The sequence below is a fragment of the Neomonachus schauinslandi genome, chromosome 8 (genome assembly GCF_002201575.2).
Source record: "Neomonachus schauinslandi chromosome 8, ASM220157v2, whole genome shotgun sequence".
Lineage (NCBI taxonomy): Eukaryota > Metazoa > Chordata > Mammalia > Carnivora > Phocidae > Neomonachus > Neomonachus schauinslandi.
The window spans coordinates 64,034,142-64,057,642 of record NC_058410.1 but is presented as its reverse complement, the minus strand read 5'-3'; the positions used below and the strand labels follow the sequence as shown (position 1 = coordinate 64,057,642).

General features: G+C 35.7%; 1 protein-coding gene across 1 annotated transcript in view; it reads left to right on the top strand.

Annotated features, from left to right (window-relative positions):
• MANEA (mannosidase endo-alpha) overlaps window positions 1-23,501 on the top strand; it is a 58,293-nt gene that overhangs the window by 22,541 nt on the left and 12,251 nt on the right. Inside the window, exon 2 of the mRNA XM_021693375.1 lies at window positions 7,071-7,180. Coding sequence (XP_021549050.1) covers window positions 7,071-7,180 — 110 coding nt within the window. The remainder of the gene's footprint in view (window positions 1-7,070; window positions 7,181-23,501) is intronic.

The window sequence follows — 23,501 nt, the reverse complement described above, 5'->3', positions numbered from 1 at the left end:
ATTTGAGACCTTTTTTTTGTTTCTTGAGATAGGCCTGTATTGCTATAAACTTCTCTCTTAGAACTGCTTTTGCTGTGTCCCAATGATTTTGTACTGGTGTATTTTCACTTTCATTTGTCTCCATCTATTTTTTTATTTCCTCTTTAACTTCATCATTGACCCATTCACTGTTTTGTAGCATGTTGTTTAGCTTCCCTGTATTTATGTTCTTTCCAGATTTTTCTCCTGTAATTGATTTCTAGTTTCATACTATTATGGTCAAAAGATGCTATATATGATTTTAATCTTCTTAAATTTATTGAGACTTGTTTTTTGTGATATGTATTGGAGAATGTTGCATGTGCATGTGAAAAGAACGTTTATTCTTCTGTTTATGGATAGAATGTTCTTTATATATCTTAATTCCCATCTGGTTTAATGTGTCATTCAGAGCTACTTTTTCCTCATTGATTTTCTGTGTGGATTATCTATCCATTGATACAGTGGGGTTTTAAAGACCTCTACTATTTTTGTAATACTGTCAATTTCTCCATTTCTGTCTGTTAATGTTTGCTTTATATATTTAGGTGCTTCTATTTTGGGTGTATAGATACTTACAATCATTATATCTTCTTGTTGGATTGATCCCTTTATCGTTATGTAATGCCCTTCTTTGTCTTTTGCTACAGTCTTTGTTTTAAAGTTTATTTTGTCTCTTATTAGTATTGCTACCACAGTTTTTCTTTTCTTTTTTTTTTCTGGATGGTGTATGTTTTTCCAGATCTCCTTCACTTTCAGTGTGTGTGTATCGTTAGGTCTGAAGTGAATCTCTTGTGGGCAGAATATAGATGGGTCTTGTTCTGTTATCCATTCAGTAGCCCTGTGTCTTTTGATTTAGTCCATTTACATTTAAATTATTGATAGGTATGTACTTATTGCCATTTTGTTAATTTTTTGTTGTTTTAGTTTTTCTCTATGTCTTCTCTTAACTTGGTTTGATGGCTTTCTTTAGTGTTATGCTTGGATTCTGTGTGTGTGTGCATGTGTGCGTGTGTGTGTGTGTGTGTATCCATTATAGGATTTTGGTTTGTGGTTTCCATTAGTTCATATGTAACATGCATACCAGTCTATGTTAATGTTTGCTTAAATTCAAACACATTCTGAAAGCACTAAGTTTTTACTCCCCCTCTGTTTTATATATATATATATGTGTATATATATATATATATATATAGTCATATCTTTTTCTTTTGTGTATGCCTTGAATGATTTTTGTAAATATAATTCATTTTACCGCTTTTGTGTCTTAACCTCCATACTGGCTTTATAAGTGATTCATCTACTACTTTTACTATATGTGTGCTTTTACCTGTGAAATGTTCTCTTTTATAATTTTTTTATCTGTAATTATGTCCTCTTCTTTTGATTTGAAAAAGTATGTTTATCATGTAAGGCTGTTTTAGTGGTGATGAATTCCTTTAACTTTTGATTGGAAAACTACCTCTTGTTCTATTCTGAATTATAACCTTGCTGGGTCTTCTTGGTTGCAAGTTTGTTTGTTTGTTTTTCCCTTTCATCCCTTTGAATATATCATGCCACTTTCCTCTGGCCTCCACAGTTCTGCTGAGAAATTAGCTGATAGCCTTATGGAGTTTCCTTTGTATGTAACTGTTTACTTTTCTCTTGCTGATTTTAAAATTCTCTCTTTATCATTACTTTTTGCCATTTTACTTATGTGTCTTGATGTGGACCTTGGGTTCATCTTGTTGGGGGCTGTGTGTGCTTCTTGGATCTGATATCTGTTTCCTTACCCACATTAGGGAAGTTTTCAGCTTTATTTTTTCAAATAAATTTTCTCCTCACTTCTCTCTTTCCTTTTTCTGTTATCTCTATAACAGGGATGCTATTACACTTGGTGATGAGTTTCCTTAACCCATTCTTATTTTTTTATTAATCTCTTTTCTCTTTGTTGTTTGGCTTGGTTTGCTTCCCATTGCCCTGTCTTCCAGATCACTGATCTGTTCTTTTGCATCCTCTAGTTTTTTGATTCCCTCTAATGTTTTTTTCTTTCTTTTTTAATCTCAGCAGTTGAGTTCTTTATCTCTGACTGGCTCTTTTTTTTTTTAAGATTTTATTTATTTATCTATTTGACAGAGAGAGATAGTGCACGCACACAAGCAGAGGGAGAGGGAGAAGCAAGCTCCCCATTGGGCAAGGAGCCCGATGTGGGACTTGATCCCAGGACACTGGGATCATGACCTAAGCCAAAGGCAGATGCCCAGTGACTGAGCTACCCAGGTGTCCCTGACTGGTTCTTTTTCTATACATTTCTGTGTTGAAGTTCTGAGTTCATCCACTCTGTTGTCAAATCCAGTGACTGTCTTTATGACCACTACTTTGATTTGAATTCTCTATCAGGCATATTTGCTTATCTTAATTTCATTGAACTCTTTTGATGTGATTTGTCTTGTTCCTTCATTTGGGACATATTTCTCCATCTTCTCATTTTGTCTGACTCTCTGTTTATGTCCCTATATTAGGGAGGTCAGCTGTGTCTCCTTGTCTTAAAACTAGTGCCTTCTGTAGAAGAGATCCTGTGGTACCCTGTAAGTCCTTCCTTGGTCACCAGAAACAGGTGCTCCAGGGGTGTCTCCTCTGCATGCTGTGTGTGCCCTAATGTGGCTGAACTGCATTTGTCTTCAGTCCAGCCAACTGCAATGACCTGATTTGCCTGCTTTGGGCAAACAAGGAAGAATTTGTGCAATTGAGAAGTCTGTTTGAGGCCTCTGCAATCTCAAAGGTGGGTGGGGTCAGCAGTCAGGGTGTCCGAACTTAGCCTGTCTACCACAGCTGTGGGATACCAAACAGCAAACTTTACTTTTTGCTCAGCCAGTGAAGAGGCTTTGATGCTGGAACTGTGGGCATTCTGGTGTGTGGGATTATCTTCCCCTCTCCCCAGGACAGGCATCACTTTTGAGTGGTGCTGGTCCCTGCCAGGGCTGCTTGCAGGTAATGGTGGGGGCAGGAACCACTTTGGTGGGATGCTTGTCAATGCAGGAGGGTTCGATGGGCAGATCTGCATGTAAATAGTGCTAGCAAGATAGGTAGAGAGTGTTATGCTGGCTCCTGCAAGTGTCCAGCTATCTAGGATCAGGGAGGGGAAGAGAAGTGGCATCCACCAGTACTTTTGTTTCTAGAGAAGTCTCCTGATGATCCCTACCCCTCTAGCATATGTTCTGAAATTACTAAGTAGATCTCCTTCATGTATACCCCAGGCACTTTTCAAACTGCTACTATTGTGCTGTGTTTCTGGCTGAGTTATTTGTTATTCTGGCTTTTTAAAGGCAGGACTCTGTTTCCTGTTATTGTCTGACTCTCCTGGAATTAAGCCCAGCTAATTTTTAAAGTATGTGGAGTTAAGTTTTGCTGATACCAAAAGCTCCTGAAGTTAAGGCCCATTGGTTTTCAAGGCCAGATGTTATGGGGACTCATCTTCACAGTGCATTTCCCAGTGTCTTGGGTGCCTGGTGTGAGGTTTAATCCTCTCCTTTCTCTTTGCTTGTAGTGTAAGTCCTGTTTGTGGTTAATCTCACCCAGTGTTTTGGTTCCCAACTGTGTCTCCACGGCTCCTACCCTTTTTGATGTGACCCCCTGTCTATGATTAACTTTGGAAGGTCTTTTCTGCCAGTCTTCAGATCATTTTCAGAGCTAGTTACATAAATGTAGCTATAATCTCAGAGGTGTGTCCATGGGGGGAGGTGAGCTTGGGATCAACCGACTCTATCTTCACTGAACTATTTGATTCTTAGTTTTCATCTCTGTTGATATTTCCCACCTGATCCACATATGATGGCTGTCTTTCCATTAGATCCTTTAATATTTTAATCATAGTAATTTTATATTCCTTATCTAATTATTTATATATCTGTTTCGTATTGGAGTCTGCTTCTGTTAACTATTTTGCCTCTTGACAGTTATTTTTTTCTTGCTTTTTTATATGCCTTATACTTTTTGTTGAACATGGGTTATCTTGTGTAGTGATAATAGTGTTTATGTCTGGAACTGGGCTTGCCTTTCTGCTAAATCTTTAGTTTGAAGTAATGTTTTATATGTTTGAAAGAAACAGTAAGTTACCTATATATAAGGGAAGCTATCATAAGCTCTGTGGAGTTAAATGTATCCTAATTTATTTGCCATTATCTTTTTATTACCTTCTTTGTAATTACTTTTGGGGGTCTTATTCTATGTAAGGCATTCTCTATAATTTTTAAAACATGCTTTTAGGGAATGAACTGAACTTATCCCCGTTTTACAAATGGAAACTGAAGTAAAATTAAACACCTATCAAATAGTAGAATGGGAACTTGATTCTCCAGGTGTCTGATTTCATATCTTATGTCCTTAACTATTACCCTGTTTAGATTCATCATTTGACTTCACCTAAAAAAAAAAGGATTGGGTATCACTTATATTGAAGGCCCTGTGATATGTGCTATGGAGAGACAACATGATCAATATGATATCTGCATTTAATAAAATGTTAGGGGTGCCTGGGTGGCTCAGTCAGTTAAATGTCTGACTCTTGGTTTCAGTTCAGGTCATGATCTCATGGGTCATGAGATAGAGCCCCTTGTTGGGCTCTGAGATTAGTGGGGAGTCTGTTTGAAGATTCTCTCCCTCTGCGCCTCCCCCCCGCACTTGTGCCTGGTGCCTTGCACTGTCTTGTGCTCTGTAAAATCTTTTTAAAAATAATAAAATGAAATGCTAATATTCTAAGAATAGACCTTAAAGAATATCCCTTTTCACTACACAATTGAAATAGTAGAAATATGCAGTAATCTTATTTATAAATGATACTTAGTTTATATGTGTTAGAGAAACCTCTGGTTGCTGTGATGGTTCATAACCATTTTAAGTCGTCCAGCCATCCTCATGAGGAGGATCATCATTGGCTTATTTCCCAGGCCATTACTTATTCAGAACTCATGAGTGATATAGTCCAAAAGATACTGTACAAAGATAAATTGGATTGTGGAGCACAGTATGGAGATAGACATTTGGAAATGATAATTTGATACGATAAAAAGCTGAAAGAAAGTAATAATGAGGAACAAAGAACATTCTCCTCAAACCTTAGAGGATAACTTCAGTGAGGATAAGGAGGAAGAAAAATCAGTAGATAAGAATGAAATGGTTAGGGTATTAGGAGAATCAACAATATAGCAATGCTATCCAATAGAACTTTCTGTGATAATGATAATGTTCTTTATCTGTTATTCAATACAGTAGAAAATACTAGTCACTTTAAAGCTAGAGAATTTCCCAAGCACCATCATCATGGGACTTAATCCACTGGTTTTGATGGTTGGTTTACTTCTGTCAATTATGTTTTGGGAAATCTGACTTTCTTGCTCATTTACTTCTCCTCTTCATGTTTTTGCCTCAATTTGGACAGGTAACTCCTTACTGTCCAGCTCTTTGGCTTTAAGAAGTTTTTTGTAATCCATATTTTATTTAATAATTTTTTTCATGGAAATGTTGGCCTATGTAACCTAATCTATTACTAGAACAGTAATCTTTTGTTTTGAATTTCATGGAAGAATGGTATACTTACAATTTTTCTAGGCTTCATGGCATAATCTTTCTTTTATATGTTCCTCCTTTACTATTTTGTGTCAACTTTTTTTTTAATTTTTTTGTAGGATTTTTTTCATAAGTTCCATGTTGAGAATTTTTTTTTACTGTGACTCTTGATTGGTACTGTTCTTTTTATAAGCTAGGCTAGTAGGTAGCTTAGATGTTTGATCAATTGTTTCCAGACACTTTTCTTACCAGCACTTTTCTGTATATAATATACTCCCTTCATGGCTAGCCATAAGCTTCCCTAAAGCACTTCATGTATTATAGATTACTTTTTTCTACCTCTTGTGTTCTTATTGCTATTCTTATTTTCAGAGTGGATAGAAGACATAGACATCTTTTTTTTTTTTTTTTCTGTAAACTGTAAGGAAAGTTCTGTCTTGTTTTTCTAGATGGGGCTGCTCTGTACATGGCAGGTCTACTATAAAGTCATATAATTTAGTTCTCTGCCAGTTTCTAACCTTGTAGTTCCTATATTTCCACATGCTTCTCTTTTGGTACCATCGTATTTCTCTCCATGCCTTAAATAGCATGTTGGTTGATTTAGAAATAAGTAGCATTTTTCTAATGGCCTTTCTTACAGGGAGAAATTAATTTTTTTTCTTGAATCTTCTTAATTGCCCCAAATTAGAAGCATCCATGGTATCTTCCAGTAGGTGAATGGATAGACTGTAGTACATCCATGCAATGAGTTATCATGTGGCAGTAAAAAGAATGATCTATAAATCCACAAAAAGACATAAATGAACCTTAATTATGTATTGCTAAGTGTAAGAAGCCAGTCTGAAAAAGTTACTGTTATGATTCCACCTATGTAGCATTGTGGAAAAGACAAAACAATAGAGATACTGAAAAGATCAGTTATTATCCAGGGAATTGAGGGAGTGAGGGAGGAGGGATGAATAGATGGATGTCAGAGGGTTCTGAAGTCTGTAAAACTATTCTGCATGATACTGTAATGGTGGGCAGATATGCTTATGTCAGAAGCCATACAACTGTATACCACAAAGAGTGAACCCTAATGTAAATTGTGGACTTTGGTTAATAGTGATGTATCAATATTGGTCCATCACATGTAACAAACATACCACCACATAAAGGCAAGATATTAATAACAAGAACCATATGTGGGTTGGGGAATGGGTTTGTAAGAGGAGAATGTATGGAAACTGTACTTCCTGTGCAATTTTTCTGTAAACCTAATCTGGAAAGTAAAACCTATTAACTAAAATATATTCATACTTGATAAAGAGTTCATAAATAGACTAAAGTAGTTAAATAACTGTAGGTAGTATCTAAATAAAGTAACAAAACAGCAACTTATATGAGAATGTGTTTCTTTTCTGTTGTTAACAATTTGGTCTTTATTCCACCTTCTTAAATTTTTTTTTAGAATTCCTCCAGTCATTCTTGTTTCTGTATTTATTTTTCTTTTTGGTCTTTTCTATTAGGTGTACTAGCCCTATCTTGGTACCCACCTGGTACAAATGATGAGAATGGAGAAAATACTGATGACTTGGTACCGACTATTTTGGATAAAGCTCATAAATATAATCTGAAGGTATTTAATTTTATTTTTTTTGGAGATATGATCGACATTAGTATCAGGTGTTCAACATAATGATTTGGTGTGTTTATTTTGTGAAATGATCATCACAGTAAGTCTAGCTAACATTCATTACACAATTACAAATTTTTGTGTGTGTGTGTTAAGAATTTTTAAGATCTGTTCTCTTAGTGGCTTTCAAATGTATCATACAATGTTAACTGTAGTCACTATGCTGTACATTATATACCTAGGTCTTTTTTATTTTATGACTGGAAGTTTGTACCTTTTAACCATCTTCATCCATTTCACCCCCTCCCCACCCCCACCTCAGACAACCATACATCTGTTATCTGTGTCAATAAGGTGTTTTAGGATATTTGTCTCTGTCTGACAGACTTATTTCACGTAGCATAATGTCCTCAAGGTCCATCTATGTTGTAGCAAATGGCGAGATTTCCTTCTTTTTGTGGCAGAATAATATTTGCCTTTATATATACCACATTTTCTTTCTCCATCCATCCATTAATGGTTAGGTTATTTCCATTTCTTGGTTATTGTAAACACAGGCACACTTCATTTTGTTGCGCTTAGATTTTGTGCTTTGTAGATACTACACTTTTTTTAAAAAATTGAAGTTTTGGGGCAACCCTGCATATAGCAAATATATTTTCCAACAGCTTTTGCTTCATGTTCTGTGTCACGTTTTGGTAATTCTCACAATATTTCAAACTTTTTCATTATATTTGTTAAGGTGATCAGTGATGAGTGATTATGACTTGCTGAAAGGTCAAATAATGGCTAGCATTTTTTAGCAATAAAGTATCTTTTAGTTAAGACACATACATTGTTTTTTAGACATAATGCTATTGCAAACTTAACAGACTACAGTGTAGTATAAGCTGAACTTTTTTATGCACTGGGAAGCCAAAAAATCCATTTGACTCCTTTTTTGCAATATTCATTTTATAGTGATGGTCTGGAACCGAACCTGTAATGTCTCTGAGGTATGCATGTAATTGTGCAGTAAGCATCACTATTTTTTCAAACTTGTTTTTGTTTCCTTTGGATAAATACCAGAAAGGGAATTGCTGGATCATATGGTAGTTTTATTTTTAATATTTTAAAGTACTTCCATAGTGTGTTCCATAGTGGCCGCATCAATTTATATTCCCACCAACAGTGCACAAGGGTTCCCTTTTCTCCCCAACCTCTCCAACACTTGTTATTTCTTAAAGATTGATTTATTTTAGAGAGAGAGAGGGTATGTGCGTCCATGAACAGGGCTGGGGCAGAGGGAGAGAAAGCGCATCTCAAGCAGACTCCATGGACATTTTAACAATATTTTAGCATGGACATTTTAACAATATTAGTTCTTTTAGTTCATGAGCATGGAATATCTTTCCATTCGTGTTTTCTTCACTTTGTTTTCATTAATGTCTCATGCTTGTCAGTGTCCAGATCTTTCACCTTCTTAGTAAAATTTATTCTGGTATTTTATTATTTTTGATGCAGTTGTAAATGGATTTTCTTGATTTCTGTTAGCTCATTATTAGTGAATAGAAATACCAACATTTTCATATACTGATTTTGTATTCTATGACTTTACTAAATTTTGTATTCTGCAACTTTACTAAATTAGAATAAAACAATAAATTGTTTAAAACTTCATCAAAAAACTGTTAGAATAGACTTTTCTATGTCATCTGTAAATAATGACAGTTTTGTTTCTTCCTTTCTAATTTGTATTCCTTTCATTTCTTTTTCTTGCATTGTTACTCTGGCTGGGAATTCCAATATTATGTTGAATAAAGTGATGAGTGTAGCCATCCTTATCTTATTCGTGATCTTAGAGGAAAATACATTCAGTATTTCTCCTTGGGTATGATGTTAGCTGGGGGCTTGTCATATAGCCTCTACTATGTTGAGGTACATTTCCTCTATACCCACTTTATTGATAGTTTTATCATAAATGGATGTTGAATCTTGTTGAATGCTTTTTTCCTCCATCTATTGAGATGATACATTTTTTTTTTGTTAACATATAATGTATTACTTGTTTTAGGGATATAGGTCTGTGATTCATCAGTCTCACAAAATACACAGCACTCATCACAACACATACCCTTCCCAGTGTCCATCACCCAGCCACCCCATCCCTCCCACCCCCTCCATTCCAGCAACCCTAAGTTTGTTTCCTGAGATTAAGAGTCTCTTATGGTTTGTCTCCCTCTCTGGTTTCTTCTTGTTTCATTTTTCCTCTCTTCCCCTATGATCCTCTGCCTTGTTTCTCAAATTCCACATATTAGTGAGATCTTATGATAATTGTCTTTCTCTGATTGACTTATTTCGCTTAGCATAATACCCTCTAGTTTGATCCACGTCATTACAAATGGCAAGATTTCATTTTTTGGTGGCTGCATAATATTCCATTGTGTGTGTGTGTGTGTGTGTGTGTGTGTGTGTGTGTGTGTGTGTATACCACATCTTCTTTATCCACTCATCTGTCCATGGACATCTGGGCTCTTTACATAGTTTGGCTATTGTGGACATTGCTGCAATAAACATTGGAGTGCAGGTGGCCCTTCAGATCCCTACATTTGTATCTCTGGGGTAAATACCCAGTAGTACAATTGCTGGGTCATAGGGTAGCTCTATTTTTAACTTTTTGAGGAACCTCCATACTGTTTTCCAGAGTGGCTGCACCAGCTTGCATTCCCACCAACAGTGTGTGAGGGTTCCCCTTTCTCTGCATCCTCGCCAACATCTGTCATTTCCTGACATGTTAATTTTAGCCATTGTGACTGGTGTGAGGTGGTATCTCATTGTGGTTTTGATTTGTATTTCCCTGATGCCGAGCCATGTTGAACACTTTTTCATGTGTCTGTTGGCCATTTGGATGTCTTCCTTGGAGAAATGTCTGTTCTTGTCTTCTGCCCATTTCTTGATTGGACTATTTGTTCTTTGGGTGTTGAGTTTGATAAGTTCTTTATAGATTCTTTATAGATTTTGGATACTAGCCCTTTATCTGATATGTCATTTGCAAATATCTTCTCCTATTCTGTCGGTTGTCTTTTGGTTTTGTTGACTGTTTCCTTTGTTGTGCTAAAGCTTTTTATCGTGATGAAGTCCCAGCAGTTCATTTTTCCCCTTGCTTCCCTTGCCTTGGGCCATGTGTCTAGGAAGAAGTTTCTGTGACGAGGTCGAAGAGGTTGCTGCTATGTTCTCCTTAGGGATTTTGATGGATTCCTGTCTCACATTTGTCTTTCATCCATTTTGAGTCTATTTTTGTGTGTGGTGTAAGGAAATGGTCCAGTTTCATTCTTCTGCATGTGGCTGTCCAATTTTCCCAACACCGTTTGTTGAAGAGACTGTCTTTTTGCCATTGGACATTCTTTCCTGCTTTGTCGAAGATGAGTTGACCATAGAGTTGAGGGTCCATTTCTGGGCTCTCTATTCTGTTTCATTGATCTATGTGTCTGTTTTTGTGCCAGTACCATACTGTCTTAATGATTATAGCTTTGTAATAGAGCTTGAAGTCTGGAATTGTGATGCCACCAGCTTTGGTTTTCTTTTTCAACATTCCCCTTTTATTCTTAATTAATGTTGCATTTCACATTGACTGATTTGCTGATGTTTTTTTTCTTGTTAGCCTGATGTATAGATGTAACTTAGCTATTTTTTGCTTTTCTTATAGAGGAAATTATTCTTTACATAGTTGTAGATTTGGTATATCCATAGGAGGAGGTGAGTTAAGGATCCTCCTATGTCACCATCTTGAACTGGGCCTTCTGAAGATATTTCATTTTATTATCAAGCTACTCAATTCTTTTGGACATGAGTATATTAGTTTTTGGAATAGTTATTTTTATTAAAAATGTGTGAAAATATGAATGAGAATCTTTTCTAATACTGTATTTTTTCATAAAAATATTTCTATCATGAATTCCAAAGCTTGTGTACATTATAATTTATTAAAGATCTCTACTATTTTAAATACATATATTACATTCATTTACTTATTGTTTACTTAGAAAAGGATTGAAGAGTTCTTTTATGAAGATAATATAGTAATTAGATTTACATGTTTAAATATTTTAGATGTCAAAGATGTACTAAAAACAAGTGTTGTTCACCATGTGAATTTTAGTATTTATAAAGTAATTGGAAAACTGCCACTCAAAAATTTGTCAAAATCTGATATTTACTTAAGCTGTATTTAACACATATACCCCCCCGCACACAAACACACACCTATTTATATACATATAAGATGCAGATGAAAGTCTGAAGACAGCTGTAAGACCAAGTATATTCTTTTTTGTTTTGTTTTGCTTTTTAAGATTTTATTTAATTTTTTGTCACGTAGAGAGAGCACAGCAGGGGGAGCAGCAGGCAGAGGGAGAAGCAGGCTCCCTGCTAAGCAAGGAGCCTGATGCAGGAAGTCAATCCCAGGATCCTGGGATCATGACCTGAGCAGATGCTTAACTGACTGAGCCACCCAGGCGTCCCAGACCAAGTATATTCTATCCATATATTAAAGTGTGTTACAAATGGCGGAAATTTTTTCACAGTATAAGGTTTTCTTTTGGAAATTAATGAATCATGGAAACAAACAGAAATGATGATTAAAAGGATTTCAGTAGCACTGCAAAGGAAAATTCTGTACTAAATAGTAAGAGGATAAGCATTGTTTTTATCCACAGATACCTTTCAAAATTGGTTATGTAGAAGGTGGCAACATTAATCATAATAAATTCACAAGAACTATAACCATAGATTCTGCATTCTTTGGCCATATTCAGTATAACTAAGCAACAATTAAGGCCAAATGAAACATTTAAAAGGTATCAAATTTAAAAAAATTTAATTGTAAAATTCTAGTTAAAATAACACTTAAAAAGAAAAGAGTGAAATTTAAGATGATATAAAAATAAATAGCACTGAGAAAATTACTGCGTTATTAATACTAGTGGGATAGCGATAATAAGCTAAAAAGCTAAAAAATAATAAGCTGAAAAGGGAGAGGAGGAATTAATAAGGATGAAGTAAACAATTAAATAGAATACAAAACCTTCAAATCAGTAGCCTGGATAAATCCATCATTTTTTCACTTATAAAATAGAAAAGTCACTGGTGAGATTAAAAAAGGAAAAAAAAATAGAGAAAATATATCAAAAATTAAAAGGGAGTATACCCATAGATACAGAAGAGAGTTTAGATTTTATATCACCATATTTAAAATGTATAAGAAATGGGCCATTTTCTTAGAAAATATAAAAAAATAAATTTATGTATAGAAGGAAGTTTAAATAATCTGAATTGACTTGTATCCTAGAAAAAATTCCAGAAGTTTATTGAACATGTCTTCCCAGAGCATCAGATTTCACCTGGCACTTCTAGTCAACCTTTGAGAAACAGCAGATTCTTATGATACTGAAATATAATGGAAAGTTTATTCATTATCTAGTGCTGCATAACAAATTACCCTAAAATTCTGCAGTTTAAAGCAACACACCTATATTACCTCACCCATTGTCTGAAAGTTGAGAATCTGGAAATGGCTTAACCTGGTGGGTCTTGTCAGGTTTTCACAAGAGGTTATAGTCAGTCTGTTTACTGGTGCTGAAATTATCTCTGAAGGCTGTAGGATCCTTCCAAGCTTTCTCATGTGAGGGTTAACAGGCCTCAGTTCCTTTCAGCTATTGGAATGGAAGTTTGGGTTCTTTTAAGCCTCTCCACAGAGCTACCTGAGTCTCCTTAAGACATGGCAGCTAGTTCCCCATAGTGAATGATCTGAGAGAGTCCAGTGGAGAAGCCGCAGTGTTTTCTTGACCTAATTTTAGAAGTGACTATCACTTTTGCCCTATTCTGTTGGTTTATCTACTGGATAAACCAACCAAACAAGTATAGTATGAGAAGGATCTATAGACTAGGCCACCTGGGTGGCTCAGTCAGTTAAGCATCTGCCTTCAGCCCAGGTCGTGATCTCGGGGTCCTGGGATCGAACCCTGAGTTGGGCTCCCTGCTCGGGGGGGGAGTCTGTCTGCCCTTACCTCCCACTTGTGCTCTCTCTCTCAAATAAATAAATAAAAAATCTTTAAGAAAAAAGATTTATAGACTGATCTTACTAATGAAAATATGTGCAAAATTTCTGAAGAAAACTTAGATAAGAAGTGTTTATTAGCAAGAATCTAAGAATGGTTTCAAGAGTATGAAATCTGAATCCAAATCTCTGCCTCGGTTTCCTCATTTCTCAAGTGGAAGAAGTAAGAAAATGTACTTTACAGAGTGATTATAAAGATTCCATGAGGTAATATATGAAAAGTACTCAGTGTCTGGCACACAGTAAGCACTATATTAAGTAAATAAAACTGAATTGAATTTGTTTTAAGATTTTATTTATGAGCGAGAGAGAGTATGAGTAGGGGGAGGGGCAGAGGGAGAAGCAGACTCCAGACTGAGCAGGGAGCCAGATGGCTAGGTCCCAGGACCCTGAGATCATGACCTGAGCTGAAGGCAGATGCTTAACCCACTGAGTCACCCAGGCGCTCCTCAAACACCATCCTTAATGGAAAAACAGTGGTATGCTCATTAAACCAAGATCAATCAAGAATGCCCTCTGTCATCAGTATTATTTAATACTGTTATAGAGAATCTTTTTTTTTTTTTTAAAGATTTTATATATATTTATTCGACAGTGAGCACAAGCAGGGAGAGAGGCAGAGGGAGAAACAGACTCCCCACTGAGCAAAGAACCCAATGCAGGGCTCAATCCCAGGACTCTGGATCATGCCCTGAGCCGAAGGCAGCAGTTTAACCGACTGAACCACCCAGATGTCCCTGTTATAGTGTTTCTGAACAAATCATTTTAACTAAAAAATACAAAAAGAGAAAATGTTCTAGGTAAAATTACCATTCTTTGCAAATAGAAAATATCTATAAAACTCATGAAAAGTATCTAAAAACTTGTATGTAATGAGTCCAGTAAGGTGGATGAAACCAAAGCATATTTGAGTCAATAGGATTCCTATATTAACAGGGGAAAAATGGAAAACATGTACACTGAAAATAGCATAGCAGTAGACTTACGAAAAATCTTTGGCATTTTATGAAAGGGTATAAAAGACTTGCATAAATGGAGAAACATGAATTTAATGTGAAGAGTCAGAATTGCCAAGTGGCCATTCTTTTGATCATTTGCATTTTATATATACATTTTAAAGATTTTATCCACTCATTTGAGAGAGAGAGCGCACGTGAGCATGAGTGGTGGGGAGGGATAAAGGGAGAGGGAGAAGCAGGCTCCCCGCTGAGCAGGAAGCCCGATGTGGGGCTCCATTCGAGTTCCCCAAGATCATGACCTGAGCCAAAGACAGATGTTTAACCAACTGAGCCACCCAGGTGCCCCCTGTATTTTATATTTTAATATAATATATAAATTTAATCCCAATGAAAAATTATAATGAGATTTTAAATGCAGAATTTAACCACCTAATCCTAAAGTTTATAAATGTTAGAAAAAAGTAAGACTTTTAGGGGTGCCTGGGTGGCTCAGTCAATTAAGTGTCTGACTTCAGCTCAGGTCATGATCTCAGGGTCATGCTGAGATTGAGCCCCCTGTTGGGCTCTGGGCTTAGCAGGAGTCTGCTTTTCCCTCTCCCTCTGCCCCTCCCCGCTCATACTCGCCCACATGTGTGCTTTCTCTCTCTAAAAAATAAAATCTTTTTTTTCTTTTTAAGATTTTATTTATTTGACAGATAGCAGCAGAGGGAAAGGGAGAAGCAGGGGCCCTGCTGAGCAGGGGCCCAATGTGGGACCTGATCCCAAGACCCTGGGATCATAACCTGAGCAGAAGGCAGAAGCTTAACTAACTGAGCCACCCAGGCACCCTTTTTAAATTTTTTTTTTAAAGATTTTATTTATTTAAAATATAATTTTTTTCAATTTTTATTTTTTTTTATTTGAGAGAGAGAAAGAGCACAAGCAAGGGGAGCTGCAGGCAGAGGGAAAGGGAGAAGCAGGGTCCCTGCTGACCAAGGAGCCCAGTGCAGGGCTGGATCCCAGGACCCCGGGATCATAACCTGAGCCAAAGGCAGACGCTTAACCAACTGAGCCACCCAGGCGCCCCTAATATAGAAAATCTTAAAAAAAAAAAAAAAAAGTAAACTTTAAAAAATGTTAATTAATGAAAGGAAAACTTGTTTTTCCAAACAATGAAATGTACTATAAAATGACAGATATTAGGAGTATGGCATTAGCATTAGGATACAGAAAGAGATCAATGAAACATAATAGTCCAAAAACAAAGTACTTCATATGAGATTCTAGTATATAATTCAAGAATAATTTAGAATGAAGTGTAAAAGGAATGTTTATTAATAACCTTGTCTTCCTGATACTGATGTAGTTTTTTTTTCATTATCCGTTCTACTGTTCTTGTCCTTAAGCAATAATTTTCATGTCTAATAATTCTTAGATTGCTCATTTTTCTTCATGTTTGTGCCTGTTTTTTAAGGTAGTGTGTTAGCAAATCTTAAAATGTAAATCAGAGTATCTTTTCACTAGAGACTACTTAGTCTGAATTCTCAGGTTGTTACCACTCTTAAAAATCACTGAGGGTTTTTATTTGCTCTGAAATGTCTTGAAGTTTATATATCCTAATGGAAGACAGGCTGGTTTGTCCAGTACAGGTAAGTTAAGTGAGGTCTTTAAGAGATGATGTGGACCACTGTTGAAATATTTATTTTCAAATAAAAATCTGAAAAATGAGTTTTAAGACTTCTTTTGCAGCTTAAGGAATCAGTAATTTATCAGGGAGTGGACCTAGAACTCTAGGGAAACAGGATCAGCTAAATAGGCAAGTTCTTTTTTTTTTTTTAATCCCCAATTCCTGTCCATAAAGCCTTCTTTTTCTACTTTATAATCCTAAAGCTCCTAAGGCAGCAGCATCACCTAAATTAGCTGACTGGAAAGAGCTGTCATATGCCATGTCCCCCAGTACCATTCAGTAAGCTCTCATTGGCACTTGAAATCTGCAAATACACAGACCTTGCAAATTCTGGCACCAGGTCTGAAACTGGATAAGTAATATGATTATTCTCCCACAAAACAGGTCCAAAGGCCACTCTTCTGTCCATGTAATTCTAAGTTCTGTAATCCTGGGAGATGAGAGGGAAGAGGCCTTCACAACTCAAGAAAGCTGGCCTTTAAGTATATACTTTCAGTAGTTTAAAGGTAAAGGGAGGATGTTCTGATGCATGAGGATAGGTTTGGTTTTCTCCTCTTTAAAGCTTCCTGTTTAGGAGAATGTGGCAAAGATATCTAATTGCCAACATACTTGGTCTCTCTGTGCTTCAGCTTTTATATCTAATGATCAGAATCATTTGGAACCAGACAGGCTAATATTTTACAAAATGTTTAGGATAATTTCTTGGCCTTGTGACTGGGGAGCAACTATGCAGTGCTTACAAAAATAGACCAGGAACCATGAGACTGGAGTTAATCTCAGCTCTGGAATTTTATAATAATTACTTCATCTTCTTGGCTTATCTACCTCATTTGTAAAATGACAGGATGAAACCATAAGATGGTTTTAGTTATTGAGTTTTTGTATGATTTCTGTAGTGTTGAGCAGGTATTTCTTATAAATAAAGTGTAATATGTCCTGTTTTTATAAAGAATGGAAACTTTGCCTGCTAATACAAAGAAAAGTTAATGCTTAAATAATGACAGTAACTTACTAAAATTAAAGTTCTAAGGCACTGATAGAAGAGATGAATAATATTGTGAGTTCTGTGCTAATAAACTGGGGCCTACAATCTGCATAACTTATCACACCTGAAACTTTAAGAGTAAAATAAGTGGGTTTATTCGTAACAACTCTTTTTGCCCTTGCTAATTTTCAGCACAAGGAAATAATCTCCCTTTTCTACAATTTGATTGGTATAGAATTGCTTAGCCCCTTCCTGCCAAAAAAGCAGCCCTTCAATTTATCAGTTTTATTTTTAAAATATTCTAATAGGTTTTTAAAATATTCTAATAGTTTTAGTGTATTCTATTCAATCTTGATTGATAGAATTAATCATTCTTTCCTCAGGTTTGTTTTACTCTTCCCTTTCTACTTTTTGAGCTAAAAATGTTTTTCCTTTATTCTCTTTTTTTGGTTTAGGAATAGAGAGTTTGTTAAGAAATGAGTTTGTCTCACAGTTAAGCTTTTGTCACAGCTTATTAGTTGTGATTACATAAGGGTTTAACTAGTATTAGTCACTTTGTAATTGCAGTTTTTATTTATTAACTTCAACCAAGAGTCATTTTAGGTGAGTGCTTTTAAGTCAAACAAATGAGCAGGAATAACAAAAATGTTTGACACTTTAGTTACTTGTTTTGCTTTATCTCTAGCAAACGTGGACTAATTAATTTCTTGGGGGGAGCAGAGTAAATGAGTAAAGCAAAATATAAATTATGAGTTTCAAGTTACCTGCTCTTTGATATATTTGTTAGCATATTCACTGGAACAAGGACTGTTGTAGCACTTTTTAACTATATAATAAAAATCAGAGCTGGGTCTTATCCACTATATCTTTGCCATCCTCCTGTATCTTTAAGAACATAGCAGTGAGGGGCTCTCCTGGGTGGCTCAGTAGGTTGAGCGTCAGACTCTTGATTTTGGCTCAAGTCATGATTTCAGGGTCTTGAGATGGAGCCCTCTGTGGGGCTCCCCACTCAGTGGGGAGTCTAATGTTCTCCTTCCTCTCTCTCTGCCCTTTCCCCCTGTTCACACGCTCTCTCTAAAAAAAAAAAAAAAAAAAAAAAAGACCACAGTGGTGAAAAGTGTTTGAGTGAAACACATTTTGGTAGATTGTGTCACTGTTTAGTCAACAGTCCTTTTTCCCTTCCCCTCCATGGAAAAGAGTGAGTGTACCTCCTGACCCATTGATGTTGGCCTTGGCCTCATGGCTTGCTTTGGCTAATAAGATGTGAAAAAACATAATATATACCATACCTGAGCATAAACACCATATGTGCTTCCATGGTTGTATTCCTTTTCTGTAAGAACAGCATGCCTCAGGTGCTCTTTCTTCCTAGGCCCCAGAATGATAGGTACAGGGAGCAGATCTGAACCTGATCCACAGTCTGGAGCACAGCCATCATAGCCAGTCCATATAACTATGTGCAACAAACAAATGTTTGTCTTTGAAAGCCACGGTGATTGTGGGTTGTTAATTATATAACATCATCACATCACAATCTGACTGAATTAAACCACCCATCTAGGTAAAAGAAAATCAGGAGGATCCAGTGAAAGAACCAACTTAGCCACTGATGGTCTTGCATTTTAATAATTTTGTATTTTAAAATAGCAAGTGTTTTTCTATGTTATATATAAATCACATTTCTCATACTGTTAGTTTACCAGCATCCATTATTTATTTGGCCTATGGCTCTAGAGTCATAGGCCAAATAAATAAGAAAATTCTGTTTCTCAGGCTCATGCAGATTTTTGGCTATGTTAAAAGTTGCATGTAGTATGTTTGTGTTTTTTTTTTTTAAGATTATTTTTCAGCTCCATTTGAAAGATGTTATACTATCAATGATCTCCTCCCCCTGCCCCTTTTTTTTCCTTCCTTGTTCTTAAGTTACAGGGTGAATTTGTGGTGAAAACTTGGTAAATCTCACCTAAATGGGGTATATAAATGGCAGACCTAGAGTTTAATTTGACTGTTAACCAGTTTTGCATGGAAATCTTCCACTCATGTATGCATTCATTCAGGTGCTATTCCAGATGCTGGTAATATTAAGAATAATATCTCTCTGTATCTTAAGGGACTTTGCAGTTTGGTGGAGGTCAGAGACAAACACAAGTAATTGCAGGAAGAGAAAAGTACTAAGTATTATAGCACCATATAGGTGTAGGAAGACCTCATTTGTATTCTAGGGGAAGATGAAAGGTATAGAGGAGTGAAGGTGGGGTGTGGAGGAGCGGGAGGAGGAAAGCTTGATCTGATTTTTACCTCCTTTTTTGGGATATTACCAGCATATAGCATGTAAATTAAGGTTTACAACGCAATGATAAATTTATACTGTAGTATGATTGCCATTGTAGCACTAGCTAATACCTCTATCATGTCACATAATTATAATCTCTAGTGATGGGAACAATTAAGATCTAGTCTTTATAATACGGTTTTGTTGTGTAGAACCACTGTCCTGTGTGTTAGATCTCCATGGTTTTTATCTACTAGTTCCAAGTATATACCCTTAAACAAAATCACTCCCATTCCTCCAGCCCCCAGGCCCTAGCAACACCATTCTACTGGTTTTTTGTGTTGTTGTTGTTTTGCATTCATTTTCTTTTAGATTCCACATATAAGAGATATCCTAAATTGTCTCTTTGTCTGACCTATCTCACTTATCTTAATGACCTCATGGTCCACCCATGTTGTCACACATAGCAGGATTTCTTTTTTTCTCATGGCTGAATAGCATTCCATTGTGTATATATACCACATTTTCCTTATCCATTCATCCAATGGACACTTACATCGTTTCCATATATTGTCTATTGTAAATAATGCTGGCAGGAACATGACGGTGCAGATATCCTTTGGGGATAGTGATTTCATTTCCTTTGAATAAATACTCTGAAGTGAAATTTCTATATTATGTTAGTGCTGTCTTTAATTTTTTTTTTTTTTTTAAATTTTATTTATTTATTTGACAGAGAGAGAGATAGCGAGAGCAGGAACACAAACAGGGGGAGTGGGAGAGGGAGAAGCAGGCTTCCCGCCGAGCAGGGAGCCCGATGTGGGACTCGATCCCAGGACCCTGGGACCATGACCTGAGCCGAAGGCAGACGCTTAATGACTGAGCCACCCAGGCACCCTGTCTTTAATTTTTTAAGGAACCTCCATACTGCTTTCTATAGTAGCTGCACCAATTTACATTCCCACTACCGGTACACAAGGGTTTCCTTTTCTCCACATCTTAATCAACAATTCTTTTTGATGATAGCACCTCACATCTGTTATTATGGCCATCTTATTTTGGTTTTTATTTGCATTTCCCTGATGATTAGTGATACTGAGCACCTTTTCATGTACCTGTTGGCCATTTGGATATCTTCTTTGGAAAAAATGTCTCTACTCTTCCTCTGCCCATTTTTTAATCAGATTTTTTTAATTGTATGAGTTCTTTATAAATTTTGGATATTAGCTCCTTATCCAATACATGGTTTGCAGATATTTCCTACCATTCCATAGCTGTCTTTTTATTGTTTCTCTTCTACAGTGTAGATTTTAAGTTTGATATAGTCCCACTTACTGATTTTTTTTCTTTCGTCGTTTGTACTCTTGTTGTCATATACAAAATACCATGTCAAGACCAATGTCAAGAAGGTTCTTACCCATGTTTTTTTCCTAAGAGTTTTACAGTTTCAGGTCTTATGTTTAAGTCTTCAAGTCCCTCTCAAGGCAATTTTTGTGAGTTGTATAAATTAGGGGTCCAGTTTTCTTTTTCTACATGTGGTTATGCAGTTTTCCCAGCACCGTTTGTTGAAGAAATTATCTTTTCTTCACTGGATGTTCCTGATCCCCTAATTGACCTTATATGCAGGGACTTAATTCTGGGCTCTTTATTTTGTTCCATGGGTCAATGCATCTATCTTACACCAGTACCAAATTTTAATTACCATAGCTTCGTAGTATAGTTTGAAACTAGGAAGTGTGATACCTCTAGTTTTATTGTTCTTTCCCATGATTATTATATCTATTAGGGATCTTTTGTGGTTCTAAACAAATTTGAGCATTATTTTTTCTATTTCTGTGAAAAATTACATTGGATTTGGATAGGAATTGCATTGAATCTGTAGACTGCTTTGGGTAGCGTGAACATCTTAACAATATTATCTCTTGAAACTGTGAACACGAGATGTCTTTCCATTTGTTTATGTTGTCTTCAATTTCTTTTAGCAAAGTTATGTAGTTTTCATTATACAGATCTTTTACTTCCTTGGTTAAATTTATTCCTCTGTATTTATTATTGTTTTTGATGTGTTTGTGAATGAGATAGATTTTTTTTTTCCTTTTCAGATGTATGTTAGTGTATAGAGTGCAACTGATTTCTGTATATTGGTTTTAATTTGTGCAGCTTTACTGAAGTCACTGATTAGATCCACTAATTTAAATTAAGAGTCTTCGGGATTTTCGATATATAAGATCCTATCATCTGCAAATAATGACAGTTTTACTTATTCCTTTCCTATTTGGATACTTTATATATCTTTGTTTTGCCTGGTTGCTCTAGCTAGGACTTGCATGGGCTATTTTGAATAAGAGTGGTAAGGTGAGCATACTTGTCTTGTTCCTGATCTTAGAGGAAAAATTTTCAATTTTTCCCTGACTATAGTGTTAGCTGTGGTTCTGTTGTATTTTGCCTTTAATATCATTAGATATGTTCTTTTGCCTCTCTTTTCATAGGATCTATAGTTTTCCATCCATCCCTGTAGCATCATTATCTAGCTTTGGCATCAGGATAATGATGGGCTCATAAAATGAGTTTAGAAGTGTTCCCTCCTCTTCTAGTTCTTAGAAAAAAATTGAAAAGTAATGGCATTAATTCGTTTTTAAATATTTGACAGAATTGCCCAATTAAGTAAGACATCTATCTGGTCATGAGATTTCAGTTGTCAGGAAGTTTTTGATAATGATTCAATCTCCTCATGTTACTGTTCAGACATTCCTATTTCTGTGTCTCTAGGAAATTATCCATTTCTTTGAGGTCATATAATTATTCATAGTAGTCTCTTATGATCCTATTTATTTTGGTAGTGTCTGTTGTAATTTCTTTTTATTTGAGTCTTCTGTCTCATTCTCAGTCTTGCTTAAGAGTTGTAAATTTTGTTATCGTTCAAAAAAAACCAGGATCTTCGTTTCATTGATCTTTTCTATTGCTTTTCTGGTTTCCATTTACTTTTGCTCTGATCTTTATTATTTCCTTCCTTAAGCTAACTCTGGGCTTAGTTTGTTCTCTTTCTAGTTCCTTGAGGTGTAAAGTTAAGGCTGTTTATTTACGATCTTTCTCATTTCTTAATATGTGCATTCATCACTATAAACTTCTGTCTCAACTAGTTTTGCAGCATTCCATTGGTTTTGGTATGTTGTGTTTCCATTTTCATTTGAGATATTCTTTGATTTCCTTTTTTTTTTTTAATTGAGTATAATTGACATGTAGCATTATATTAGTTTCCAGTGTACAATGTAAAAATTTTATATTTATATATATTGTGGAATGATCACCACAATTAGTTAACATCTGCCACCATACATAATTATAAAGTTTTCTTGTGATAAAATCTTTTAAGATCTACTCTCTTAGCAAGTTTCAGATGTGCAGTGAAGTATTAGGAACTGTAGTCACCATGCTATACATTACATCCCCATGACTGACATTTTTTATAACTGGAAATCAGTACATTTTAAACACCTTTGCCCACATCCCTCAACCTCCCGCCCTTTGCTTTGTGAGCTTGGTTTGTTCCACATTTAAGTGAGATCAAACAGCATTTCTTTCTCTGACTTATTTTACTTAGCATAATTACCTCAAGGTTTACCCATGTTGTCACAAATGGCAAAATTTTATTCTTCATTCTTTATTATGACTGAATAAAATTCCATTGTGTGTGTGTGTGTGTGTGTGTGTGTGTGTGTGTATACATATACATACTGCTACTTCTTTACCCATTCATCCTTCACTAGACATATAGGTTGTTCTGTTGTCTTGGCTATTGGCAATAATGCAGACTAGTAATATTTTGTTGATGATTTTTGCATCTGTGTTCATCATGGATGTTGGCCTGTAATTTTCTTTTCTTGTGGCATCCTTGTCTGGTTTGGGTATCAGGGTAATGCTAACCTTGTAAAATTAGTTTGCTAATTTTTACAAGAGAGTTTGCTTCTCTTCTGTATTTTGGAAGAGTAGAGATTTCTATAAATTCTTTGAATATTTGGTAGAATTCGCCAACAAAGCATTCTGTCCCTGAACTTTTGTTTATTGGAAGTTTTTGATTACTGACTCAATCTCCTTACCAATAATTGGTTTGTTCAGATTTTCTTTCTTCATGATGAAGTCTCAGAAGGTTGTATGTTTCTAGAAACTTATCCATTTTTCTAGGTTGTTCAATTTGTCGGCATATAATTGTTCATTGTAGTTTTTATGATCCTTTGTATTTCTGTGGTTTATTTGTAACATCTCTTTCATTTCTGTTTTTTTTTGAGTTTTCTTTGTGAGTCTAGTTAAAGGTTTGTCAATTTTGTTTAAATTTTCAAAGAAACAGCTC